The sequence below is a fragment of the Diabrotica virgifera genome, chromosome 1 (genome assembly GCF_917563875.1).
Source record: "Diabrotica virgifera virgifera chromosome 1, PGI_DIABVI_V3a".
Classification (NCBI taxonomy): domain Eukaryota; kingdom Metazoa; phylum Arthropoda; class Insecta; order Coleoptera; family Chrysomelidae; genus Diabrotica; species Diabrotica virgifera.
The window spans coordinates 242,377,741-242,390,899 of record NC_065443.1 but is presented as its reverse complement, the minus strand read 5'-3'; the positions used below and the strand labels follow the sequence as shown (position 1 = coordinate 242,390,899).

At 34.2% G+C, this 13,159-nt stretch overlaps 1 protein-coding gene across 1 annotated transcript in view; it reads right to left on the bottom strand.

Annotated features, from left to right (window-relative positions):
- LOC126883094 (uncharacterized) overlaps window positions 1–13,159 on the bottom strand; it is a 186,588-nt gene that overhangs the window by 54,183 nt on the left and 119,246 nt on the right. Inside the window, exon 2 of the mRNA XM_050648332.1 lies at window positions 1,985–2,250. Within this exon, the coding sequence (XP_050504289.1) occupies window positions 1,985–2,237 (253 nt within the window). The 5' untranslated portion in view covers window positions 2,238–2,250. The remainder of the gene's footprint in view (window positions 1–1,984; window positions 2,251–13,159) is intronic.

Below are 13,159 nucleotides of genomic sequence, written 5' to 3'. Positions count from 1 at the left end.
GGCCAACGAGCAGTTCTTCTTTTACAGGAATATTCCCTAATCAGTTTGTCGGCATTATCAACACCACCCTTGGTATTATTATAGTCTAAAATCATCAAGGGTTTGTTTTGAGAGTCTTGACAAATTATATCACTATCGTGTTGACTTGAAAGAAGATGTACCATCCTGTGTATTTTAGGTATGTACGAAACCATAGCTAATTCTTTAGTAAAAGCAAATATTGACGACTCCGCAGGTCTTTTTGTCAAACTTAGTTGTGGTGGTGTATCAGGTTTATTTTTGCGGACGGTCCCAAGTAAAGTAAGGTTTTTAGATAAAAGATATTGAGCAAGAGGAACACTGGTAAAAAAGTTGTCAGTTGTAATTCCTCTCCAACTGCCATGATATGGTTCCACCAGATCTTTCACAACACGAAATCCCTGATTTTTCTCTATTGTACCACCTGGTAGTTTTCCAAGGTACACCTGAAGTTTTGATAAATAAGATGTTTTAACATCCGCGGCAGCCCAAATTTTTATCCCATAGCGGCAAGGTTTTGATTTTATATATTGTCTAAAAGGACACTTTCCTCTAAAACTCACTAACTGTTCGTCAACGGTTATATGTTCGTATGGTTCAAAGGCTTTGTCACAGTTAGAGACGAACATGTCCCAAATTACTCGTATCGCCGCTAACTTATCCTGTTCCTTCCGCTCCACCCTGGTCACTTTGTCATCAAACCTCAAGAAACTCGATAATTCTTCAAATCGGTTCCTAGCTAATGCGGCTGTAAAAAATGACCGGCGTATTGAGGTGTCTGTAGACCATATCTCTCGTGTCGATTCTTTCCCACACCTTAAAGCACCAGCTTTGATAAGTGCTCCTAAAAAGCTATCCAGTTCATTGTTGGTAAGTACCGTCCACTCTTTTTTGTTATTCGGATGTTTTTCGTTCCACTCTTGATAACGCCTAACAGCTTCTTCATTAGTATGAAGGCATATGACATTCTTCATCTCTTCGGTCAAAAATAAATTGAAATAGTCTAAAAACGTGTTGGAATTTTTACTATAGTTTGTTAAGCCTGGATGTACATTTATAATATTTTTTTGTTGCCTCTTGGATCTCACGAAAGGTAGGCTATTCCACTGCATTCCAGATTTGGATGTATATGTTGGACCACTAACCTCACTAATATTATCGTCCACTTCGGTAGGTTCTGCATCTGATTCCTCGTCACTGTTGACTTCTAAATTGTCCTCAGTTTCCGAAACATTTTCCTCAAAAACATCTTGCTCTTCGCTATCTGATTCGTCGGTAATCTCATAGTCGAAATCGGAGTCTGATATCCCTTCTTCTATATTTCGGATAATTTTTTCATGTTCTTGGTCGCTTATTGTCATTTTCATTCTCTTACGGTCCATTTTTCAAAGTAAACTGACGAAAAATGTTAAAAATAATAAAAATATTCTGGTGCCTCTAAATGCCCAATCGGGGTCACAGCGAGACCCCACTTATCTAAATCTCTCTTACAGACCACTGCACCTCACGAATGTTCGTGGTATACTAACAGAAAACGTAGGAGACACGTCCACACAAATACCTGATTGCGCGGTTGCCAAATGTTTCAAATAAAGATATTATAGCCAAAAATGTATGTCTGGGGTCCCATAGTGACCCCGATTGGGCATTTAAGGGTTAAATGGGACCATCAAATTTTTATTGCAGATTTGGATTCTTTACGTAAAAATAAGCAACTTTTATTCGAGACATTTTTTCGAATTAAGGATAGATGGAGCTATAATCGGAAAAAACGATTGTTGGAAATGGAAAATTAAAAAATGGAAAGTCCCCACTAAAATGGAAAATTGTACTTAACTTGTTTTGGTTTTAGGACCTAATAATCACAACCCAATAGGTCCCCATAACGCTCGAGTGACTGCAAATTTAGCATACTTTGCTCCCCTACCATTATATTGATATACAGAAATAAAAATAAGGTAGTTACCTAGCACTCGTTTGAACTTTTCATCCGAATCAGCCCTCTTTGTGTCCTCTGCGAACCGTTTGGCGTACTGACTAAACAAAGATGCTACGTTCATAGATGACATTAAGATCTTCATCTGCGGTCCTAGTTTATCGGCATCTTTATACACCTTTTCTTCTTCTGCTAAATAAAACAAAACTCTCGCAAATGTCTCTTGGTCATCTTGGAACACAGCACTTAGTTTAATTACCATTTTTTCCCAATCAAGTGCCATGGTGAATAGATATCTAGAACCAAGATTGTATTAGGCTATAATATTATGGAATCGGATTTATTAGTACATGATTACAATTTTACATTTTACTCTTAATAGGGCAGTCAATGAGGGTATTTGGCTCCGAATTAAATCCTACTATATCGATTTACTTGATATTTTCACAGTAAGTAGGGAATAGCTCAAGAAACAAAGTCTACCCTATGCCGATGGATGTATACCCATCGGCGTATAAAAGGATACCCTTTTATCTTGGGGGTGGTTCCCACCCCTTCTCGGGGGTGAAAAATGTTTTGGTTAAAATAGCCACGGAAAAGGCTAGAGAACCTAATTTTAAGCAAAAACTGATCTATATGATTATTTTTTGAAAACTCAATACTCTGAGTTATTCGTGGTTGAAAATTGGCCATTTTCATTGAAAAATGACACCTTTTTGGACGGATTTTTGCGATAAAAACTATGCATCCAACAACAAAACTATATAAAATACTTCTGTAGTTTATAAAAAAACAAAGAGATTCGTTCCTTCACAAATCTTCTAGTTAAAACACAAAAAAAGATATGGTAGGTAAGAAGAGTTTGTTTTTATGCTGCATGCTCAAATCTGTGTATTCAACTTGAAATAACAGAGAAACTGACGATTTTAGGTGTATAATGATACTTGAACTTTTGTAGTACTTGTAAAGACCTTTAAAATGAGCAATACTAATTGTCGATTACATGTAAACTAAGCGAGATATTCTGCAAAACAGTTAATGACTAATGTATTTTAAGAAGAAATGAGAAGTATATTTAACCCCTCATCCATCATAATTTAAATACATCGTTTTCCTTCTACAATACTTTTTATTATAGTGTTATTTCTATGTTTAAAAAGTTGGGCTGGATTAAAATGAACGGTTGTTGAAAAAAATAAGATCAAATTATAGAGCGCATTTTTTAAACTTTCTTAAAAATCTTCTTTTATCCCATGTAACTCGAAAAAGATGAGAGATACGAAAAAAGATACCACACAAAAATGTAGGGTTTTTTAGATAAAAATTTTCTTTTTATTTTTCATTACTGTATCTCTTACCATTTTCAAGTTACATGGAGAAAAAGGAAGACTTTTAAGAAAATTTAAAAATGCGCTCTATAATTTGATCTTTTTTTTTTCAAAAAACATTCATTTTAAACCCGTCCAACTTTTTGAACATAGAAATAACACTATAATAAAAGGTATTGTAGAAGGAAAACATGCATTTACATTTTGGTGGATGGGGGTTAAAATTACTTCTCATTTTTTCTTAAGATACGTTAGTTATCAATTTTGTTTGCAGCATATCTCGCTTAGTTTTAATGTAATGGACCTTTAATATAGCTCATTTTATTAAACGTCTTTTTAAGCACTATAAAAGGTATTAGTAGCATTATACACCTAAAATCGACCGTTTCTCTGTTATTTCAAGTTGAATACACCAATTTGAGAATGTACCAAAAAAACAAACTATTTTCACCTACCATATCTCTTTTTGTATTATAACTAGAAGATTTATGAAGGCAAGTGTCTTTGTTTTTTTATAACCTACAAAAATGTTTAATATAGTTTTTTTAGTTAGATGCATAGTTTTTAATGTATTCGCAAAAAACTGTTCAAAAAGGTATTATGTTTCAATGAAAATGGCCAATTTTCAACCACGAATATCTCAAAAAGTATTGAGTTTTCAAAAAAAAATTATAGAACAGTTTTTGCTTAGAATTAGGTTCTCTAGCGAATTCCGTGGTAATTTTAACCAAAAAATTTTTCTTGGGGGTGGCAACGACCCCCAAGAGAAAAGCACACATCGGCATAGGGTAGACTTTGAATTAGGAGATAAGTAAAGGCTAGGCCCAAAATTTCATTAAAATCCATGCAGTAGGATAGAATTCGGAGGTAATATCCTATTCTTGCTCCCATTGACTGGCGTATAATTAGAATTTGATACCTTGGGAGATAAATTAATACTGCTGACATTTTGTACATATTATGTGTGCATATATAGGGTAAGGCAGATAACTGGCTTATTAGAAATATTTAGAGAACTAAAGGCAACAGAATCATGAAAATTGGAATGAAGGGGTTTTGAAGGGTGATCTATTTAATGAAAATATTTTCATCAATTTGCCACTTCCGGTTATACCGGAAGTTGCTTAAAACTTCGTTTTTTTAAATGGGACACCCTGTATATTTTTACATTTTTAGATTCTACTCGATGTCTTCTTTCTTAAAATATGCGGTTTTGTAATGTTATACAGGGTAGTTTAAAAGCTAATTACGTTTTTTTATTAATTTCGTAGCAAATTTCACACCCTGTAGAATTGTAGTACATAGTTGGATATCAAAAACTCTATTTATGTTAAAATGATTTTTAATATAGTCTACTATTATTAAAAATTATTAGTATAGCTAAATGTTAAATTTTAGTATACAGGGTTAATCGAAACTCGGAAAGAGGATTTTCTGAATTTTCTTTGGAACACCCTGTATTTGGGAACACCCCTCCCTGTCAATGTTTATATTAGTGAATAGAGAATTGAATACCCTATCAAATAACCTATCACATGACCCATATTCTCATTTAAAAAAACATCGATTACGTCATCATGCCCAGATGGATGACGTCACTAGTACGTTATATATGCCAAAAAATCGGAATTTAAAAATAAAAATCGACTTGTTTCGGGATTTTTCGTTAATATTGCCGATTTACGAAATAATGAATTTATGCGTTACTTTATGGACGCACTGTGTATTTTCTATAAATACCCAATAGAAATTGCTGTTGGAGCTGTTTTGGGAGTTTGTTTAAATTTAATTACATACTCGTGAATTTATCGGGGGCCGCTCGGGGTAATTTGGCCTAGGGCCGCAAGTACCCTAAATCCGGCACTGTCGAGAAGCACTCCCAAATCACGATTTGGGAGTGCTCCTCGTGCTTGTTTATTTCTAATGCATCTTTATTGTGATTGTAGTGTAGACAGTTGTGTCTCAGATTAGCGAATCGACTACACCAGTGGTTCTCAATCTGTGGTACATGTACCACTGGTGGTACATCTCATTATTTGCGGTGGTACACAAGACACAAAAAAAATTAAAATAGTAGTGCTTAGTAAGTCTTGATAATACAATCTAAAAATATAGGTGGTACGAAAAATAATAAAAAGAACTGTAGGTGGTACATGACTCAAAAAGTTTGAGAGCCCCTGGACTACACCATTTGTGATGGCATTAATAACGCAGTCAAAACCATTTCCAAACTATATGTCAAGGGCGGATCCAGAACCGATTTTCGGTGGGGGCCATGGGATTTTTTTGGGGGGTACCAGGGGACTGGGGAACAATTTTTAAAAATTAAGTCTAAAATGGTGAGTTTTAAGGCACTTTTCACACACTTAAGTGCGATAAAGACATTCAAAACTTATTCGATATTAAAGTATCTATTATTAAAGTACCGATTCCTACACATTTCTTCGGATCCAAGTGCAGTTCTTTCAACAAGTTTAATACTATTTTTCATTTTTCCCATGGCTTCTCCTGTCAGCCGTAGTTCTTCTCTCTTTCTTGATTTTCACTAAGTATTTTTATGTCCTCATAAGCGTCAATGAACTTGACAAAATCTTCAGGAATGTTGTTATTGTGTATGTATCTCAAATTTAGAGAAAGCTGTTCCACGTGAGATACGTCGGTCGTTTCGTCAAATATGACAAAGTAATAATTTGAACTTTGAGTCTGATTCATTATTTGTTCAATTATTTCTTCATCACAATATGTGTATGTTGCTCGGAAAGATGCTGTGAATATGTGTATCTCCTGATGCGATTTTAATCCTTAACCCTCTAGTGACCCAGTCCGCCTCAACACGGGCCGTAATAAATGTTTCCAGACTTACTATTTAAGTAGTTTATAGCAGCAGTACCCAAACCACCTTCTGGACTAGATCGGATAAGAACCCAGCTTTTAAAAATTTGGCCGATCAGACAAATTTTTACGCTGTAATCATCAGTTTAGAGTAAAATTTGGTAGTGGTACTAAAAAAATTCGGGCACTAGAGGGTTAACAATTCCCTGAAATTTCCCTCATTGATAGGTCCAGCATTTTCGTCCAAAAGGAGGCCATCATTACGATGGCCTCTTAGAGGAATATTTTGTCGACCTAAGAACACTATAGACTCTAATATTGGTCATAGTCTTTCTCTATTTTCTTGTATCTGTTTAGACCTCTGAGAGTTTATCTAGTTAAAGATAACTTGAACGCACTCCTTGTGGTATGATGATTTTTCATGGGTTTGAATGGGCACTCCGTCTGTGCCCATGAGTTTGGCGAAAGATGAAGGTTTCGTGACAAGGCTTTGGGCTGTCATTCCTTTTATGGTGACCACATTTTTCATTCTTCTTTTTTATTCTTTGGGTGTACAGAACTTAGAAATTAATATCATTTTGATGGCTGCCAAGGTCGTTATAACAATTGGCACTTTGTAAAATTATCAACATTTTGATTTACAAAACATCCTGTCATTCTTGAAGCTTCCGTTACTGCTTTTGTTCAATTCTAGTCCAGAAGACATATTTATCCCTTGTTTTGTACATACAGGGTGGGGCATTAGTGTGACAAAGTCCAATTACTCGTTTGTCGTAAGAGATACGAAAAAAAGTTATTTAGGTAAAAGTTAAAGTAAAAGTACCAGAATTTAAAAATATTTTCAAATATACAGGGTCGTCCGTATTGACAGGGTGACACAAACTTATGTTTTTTTAAATGGAACACCCTGTATATTTTTACTATATTGGATTCTCCTCACTGTTTCCTTTCTTAAAATATATGGTTTTGTAATATTATACGAGGTAGTTTAAAAGTTAATTACGTTTTTCTGTTAATTTCGTAGCAACATCTACACCCTGTAGAATTGTAGTGATTTTACATCAAATTTGCTATTTATATTCAAACGATTTTTGATATAGTCTACTTCTTCTTCTTTGAGTGCCTCTCCTATCGGAGATTGGATATCATTAGGGCGATTCTAATTTTATTTACTGCTGTTTTGAACAATTCGTTAATGGTACAGCCAAACCACTCTCTCAAATTTCTCATCCAGGACATTCTTCTACGGCCTGGATTTCTTAGTCCTTGGATTTTTCCTTGCATTATATTTTGTAGGAATGTGTACTTTTGTCCTCTCATCAGGTGGCCTAAGTATTCAAGTTTTCTCTTTTTTATACTCCGTAGAACTTCTGGCTCGTTATTTATTCTGCGTATTACTTCTTCATTTGTAATTTTATCCACCCAACTTATTCGTAGTATACGGCGGTAGCACCACATCTCAAAGCTTTCAAGATTTTTAATATTCCTCTGTTTAAGAGTCCATGACTCAACACCGTAGAGCAAAGTACTGAATACATAGAATTTTAACATTCTAGTTCGTAGATGAATACTAATATCACGATTACAAAATAATTTTTTCATTTTTATAAAAGTAGACCTGGCAATTTCAATACGTCTTTTTATCTCGTGATTTTGGTCACCTGTTTCATTGATAAGGGTTCCCAAGTATTTGTATTCGTTTACTTTTTCAAGTTGGGTACCGTTTATTGTGATACTAAAAGTAAGTAGTGTCATTTATTGGATTCTTACTGAAGGTCATATATTTGGTTTTTTTGACGTTCATCCTTATGCCGTAGTTATTACATATCTTATTCATAGTTTCAACTAAATGTTGTAAGTCTATAAAGCAGGCGTGTACCTCTTGGTTAACATCTAGGCATCTCTGTGTTAGAACGTTCAAGGCAAAGAGAGTGTTCGGGAATCCTTATTTCTTTATTTTAATATTGCTATGATTCTAATATTTATTTATTTTCGGGTAGAATAAGCTGTAGACAATTTAATTATATTTAGTTATTTTGGTATGCCCCCTGTAAAATGACGCGGAATAACCTTCTTAATGTCAATTTTTAAAATTATCCACAAGCTCAAAGCATATCGCTTTAAGTACGCATGTATCAAACTGGACATGCGTTAAGTACTTTAAGGACAAGGTACCACTACTGTGCAGGGTTACCATGTCTAGGGATTTTCCCCGAATCTAGGGATTTTTTGAAGCTTTTTCAGCTCTGGAAGGATTTTTTTTGAAATCTAGGGATTTATTAAACTGTGCTGGCGCCATTTTTTGTTGTTATTAAATATCTTTTTGTTCAAATATTATTATTATTGTCATTATTTATTGTTTCCTGACATAAATATTCCTAAGTAAACATTAAAACATTACCTAATCAATGATTAAAGTGGATTAAACATAGTGTTTAATAGGTTATAAATTCAATTGACAGCTGTCATCTGTCAATTTCTTCTTTTTTAGGTCAAATTAATACGATTTAGGGATTTCTAGGGGAAATTGAAGTTCCCGTCTAGGGATATTCTGAAATTTCATCTGGCAACCCTGCTACTGTGACTTCGCTTCAAGCTTTCAACGAAAAAGGTACTCCCTTTCGTGATCTTTGACGGTACCGTCTCGCGTTCCAAGTGCATCGCGAATTCCATGGAAGGAGTCCAGAATTGAGTCACCCATTGGATCTACAAGATTACCATATCCTAAACATCACCGATTTCCAGGTAAGCGATATTGTGCAAAGCTTGTGGAAACATAATTTTAAATTCTATTTTTTTACAACTCAGTTTTCATATTTCCTGCAGTTTTCAAAACATTTTGAAACATTTCGGTCCTTCGCAGCCATATTTTGAGCCTTTTTTCTATTTATTTTACATAATATAAGCTTATTTTGCGTCATTTTTAAACCTTGTAAGCTTCTATAAACGACAAACGTTATAGGCTTTTTATTAACAGTCACTTTTTTGTAACTTTTAAAAACTTTACAATACGATACCTAAAGTAAATTCTCGCACATATTTTTGAATCGAGAAATTGAACGGTATATCGGGTTCTAGTTTTTGCTTTTCTAAACCTGTCGTTAATTATTATTATCGGTTAATTTGATGGGTTCACGTCAATTAGGTTTTCTTGTTTATTTTTATGTCGATTTTGATAAATAAAGTTACTTGCTGTTGTTCGCTTATTTATAACAAAACAACTATTATTTGAATTACGTTTATTATTTAAACCACTTGTGTCTTTGATTAATAAATTTTTTATTCGCTATTTAGAATACAAATCAATCAAATTTAAGTAAATTTTATATGTCGGTAAAGTCAGCAGCACCACTTCATAAGACCCAATTCAGACTAAGACTATATTTTATTGCTAATTTATTGCTAATTTATTACGAAAAGGAAAAATTTATTGCTGTAGCCGTTTCCGAGAAACAGTGGGTGCTGCTAGCTTTACGGTAAAGCTAGCAGCACCCACTCTATATCTCGGCAATGAAAAGGAGTACAGGGATCATTTTAACGGCATATTTTATTGCTATTTAATTGCTCTTGATTGGTATATTAAACAATCCTGAAAAGCTACCTCATCATCCCCTAACGTAAAACTCACCCCCAAAAAGATAATGAAAATCGAAAATTCAACCCCAAGGAATTAATTGCTAATTTATTGCTAATTTATTACGGAAAGAAAAAATTTATTGCTGTAGCCGTTTCCGAGAAACAGTGGGTGCTGCTAGCTTTACGGTGAAGCTAGCAGCACCCACTCTATATCTCGGCAATGAAAAGGAGTACGGGGATCATTTTAACGGCATATTTTATTGCTATGTAATTGCTCTTGATTGGTATATTAATCAAACCCAAAAAACTACCCAATCATCCCCTAGCGTAAAACTCACCCCCAAAAAGATGATGAAAATCGAAAATTCAACCCCAAGGAATTAATTGCTAATTTATTGCTAATTTATTACGGAAAGAAAAAATTTATTGCTGTAGCCGTTTCTGAGAAACAGTGGGTGCTGCTAGCTTTACGGTAAAGCTAGCAGCACCCACTCTATATCTCGGCAACGAAAAGGAGTACGGGGATCATTTTAACGGCATATTTTATTGCTATTTAATTGCTCTTGATTGGTATATTAACCAAACCCAAAAAACTACCCCATCATCCCCTAGCGTAAAACTCACCCCCAAAAAGATGATGAAAATCGAAAATTCAATCCCAAGGAATTAATTGCTAATTTATTGCTAATTTATTACGGAAAGAAAAAATTTATTGCTGTAGCCGTTTCCGAGAAACAGTGGGTGCTGCTAGCTTTACGGTAAAGCTAGCAGCACCCACTCTATATCTCGGCAATGAAAAGGAGTACGGGGATCATTTTAACGGCATATTTTATTGCTATTTAATTGCTCTTGATTGGTATATTAACCAATCCTGAACAACTAACCCATCATCCCCTAGCGCGAAACTCACCCCCGAAAAAATGATGAAAATCGAAAATTCAACCCCAAGGAATTAATTACTAATTTATTGCTAATTTAATACGAAAAGAAAAAATTTATTGCTGTAGCCGTTTCCGAGAAACAGTGGGTGCTGCTAGCTTTACGGTAAAGCCAGCAGCACCCACCCTATATCTCGATAATGAAAAGGGGCACAGGGCCCATTTCAACGACATATTTTGTTGCTAATTATTTGCTCTTGATTGATATATTAACCAATCTCGAAAACTACCCATCATCCCCTAGCGCGAAACTCACCCCCGAAAAAATTATGAAAATCGAAAATTCAACCCCAAGGAATTAATTAATATTTTATTGCTAATTTATTACGAAAAGAAAAAATTTATTGCTGTAGCCGTTTCTGTATAAACAAAAAATATATATAAGATATAATGTGGCGCTCCAAGTTTACGTAAAGCTGTATTGCCCATATAGAATCCAAACGATTAGAGAAAATCTGAATAAACCAGTGCTAGGTTTGTTCTGCATTTTTGCCAAAGCGTGTAATTTTTTCTGCATAAACAAAAAAGATATACAAGATATAATGTGGCGCTCCAAGTTTGCGTAAAGCTGTACTGCCCATATAGAATCCAAACGATTAGAGAAAATCTGAATAAACCACAAGTTAGTGCTAGGTTTGTTCTGCATTTTTGCCAAAGCGTGTAATATGTTCTGCATAAACAAAATAGGTTATACAAGATATAATGTTGCGCTACAATTTTGCCTAAAACTGTAGTGCCCCACAAACGTTTATGGAAACGATATGATTCGGGACTCGTATAGCACTGATCATTTGAAGAAAACTTGTTAGAAAAAATAGTCTATAATCAAGAATAAAACAAAAGATTTGCTTTTTGTCTTGTTTGACCCCACCGAAGTTTTAAGATCATCGTAAATTTCCCATTTATTGTTATTTCGTCGGCAGTGGGAAATATAATGTCCAATTGTTATTTCGTTTTCAGGAGGAACAAACTCAACAATGCCTTTAATTTGGTATGTTTTGTTTTTTAAGGTACCTAACTAACTGTTGCTGGAATGTCGGTTAACTCGACTAATGTACAATTTTCAAGACAAAAACATGAATGGGAGCAAAAAAATTGCTTGAAAACGTAGTAACAATTAATGTCTCTTCCACAAACGGAACACATAGATATGGTTACATTTAATGCATTTTACACATTCTTGATTCCCTTCCTTGACATATACTGTGTGCTATTGATAAACCGATTTTTTATTTATGCTGAAAAAAAAATCATGTATTGCTGCTGTATTTGAAATTTCTCATTGTTTCAGTTTTCATTTTGTTATTATAACGCTTATGGAAAAATTTATCTGTATCCAGAAATTTAGTGTCTCATTATAAAAGTTATTTTAATAACAGCTGTAAAGCTGAATAATCCCTTGTAAATATAATACCTACTCTATTGTTGTATAGTTTTCAGAATTACCCAAGATGTCAGGACCGGCTTCCAAGTCAACTGTAGGTACATAATATTATCATCAGATCAAATAATCTGTACTAGGGTTATAGCTTTCATTAATATGAGTACCCAGATATACAATATTACTTACTCGTTCAATTGAGTCATTACCGATTGTTACGTTATAGTTATTATTATTTATGGCTGCCTGTTTACTAATAACCATAAACTTTGTTTTTCTTGCGTTGAGTTTGAGTCCATATATCGCGCAGAATGCCACCATTCGTTTCAATAACGCTTGAAGATGTTCAATTGATCCAGTCAGCAACAAGGTGTCATCTGCTTATCTGATATTGTTCATAAGCATACCATTAATGAGTATTCCCTCTTTTGCGTTTTCCATTTAAGATTGTTTCAGCGTGAAGATTAAACAACATTGGTGACAATATACAGCCTTGTCGAACTACACGCTTGATTTTTACTTCTTCAGAGCACTGATTCGCAACCCTAACACATTCAGCCTGGCCACCCAATACAAATTTGCGATTATTCTAATGTCCCTACCGTCCAGACCGGTAGTTTTGAGAATATGTAGCATTTTTTCATGGCGAACTTTATCAAAGGGTTTACACATACAAAATGTCAGAAATGTGGTGTGGCACTGTGTTTCAATAGAAATAATACTTAATTGTTTTTATAATTTTCAGTAGTAATAACCCAAGGACATTGATAATTGTTCGAAAAAATTTTATAACAGATTTCGAAAGCTTGTTGCTTGGAAACAGACCGACGCCGTAGGCGGAAGTCTGTTGCCTGTAAGCAACAAGCTTGAGAAAGTTGTTAAAAAATTTTTGAGCATTTATCAATGTTCGAGGGTTATTCGGATAGAAAATTTTTTGCTGGTTATGAAAAAAAAATACAGAGCAGAAACAATTTATTTAAATGTGCAATTAACAAAGGAACAATTAGAAAAATTTAATGAAGATCCAAAAGTCCATAAACGCTTTCCATACAAATTTTTTACTGTAAACAGTATTCTTTGGTATATTTGATTCGATAATTTCATTAATATTCTCATCAGTATTACAACCAAATCGTGACATTTTGAAATA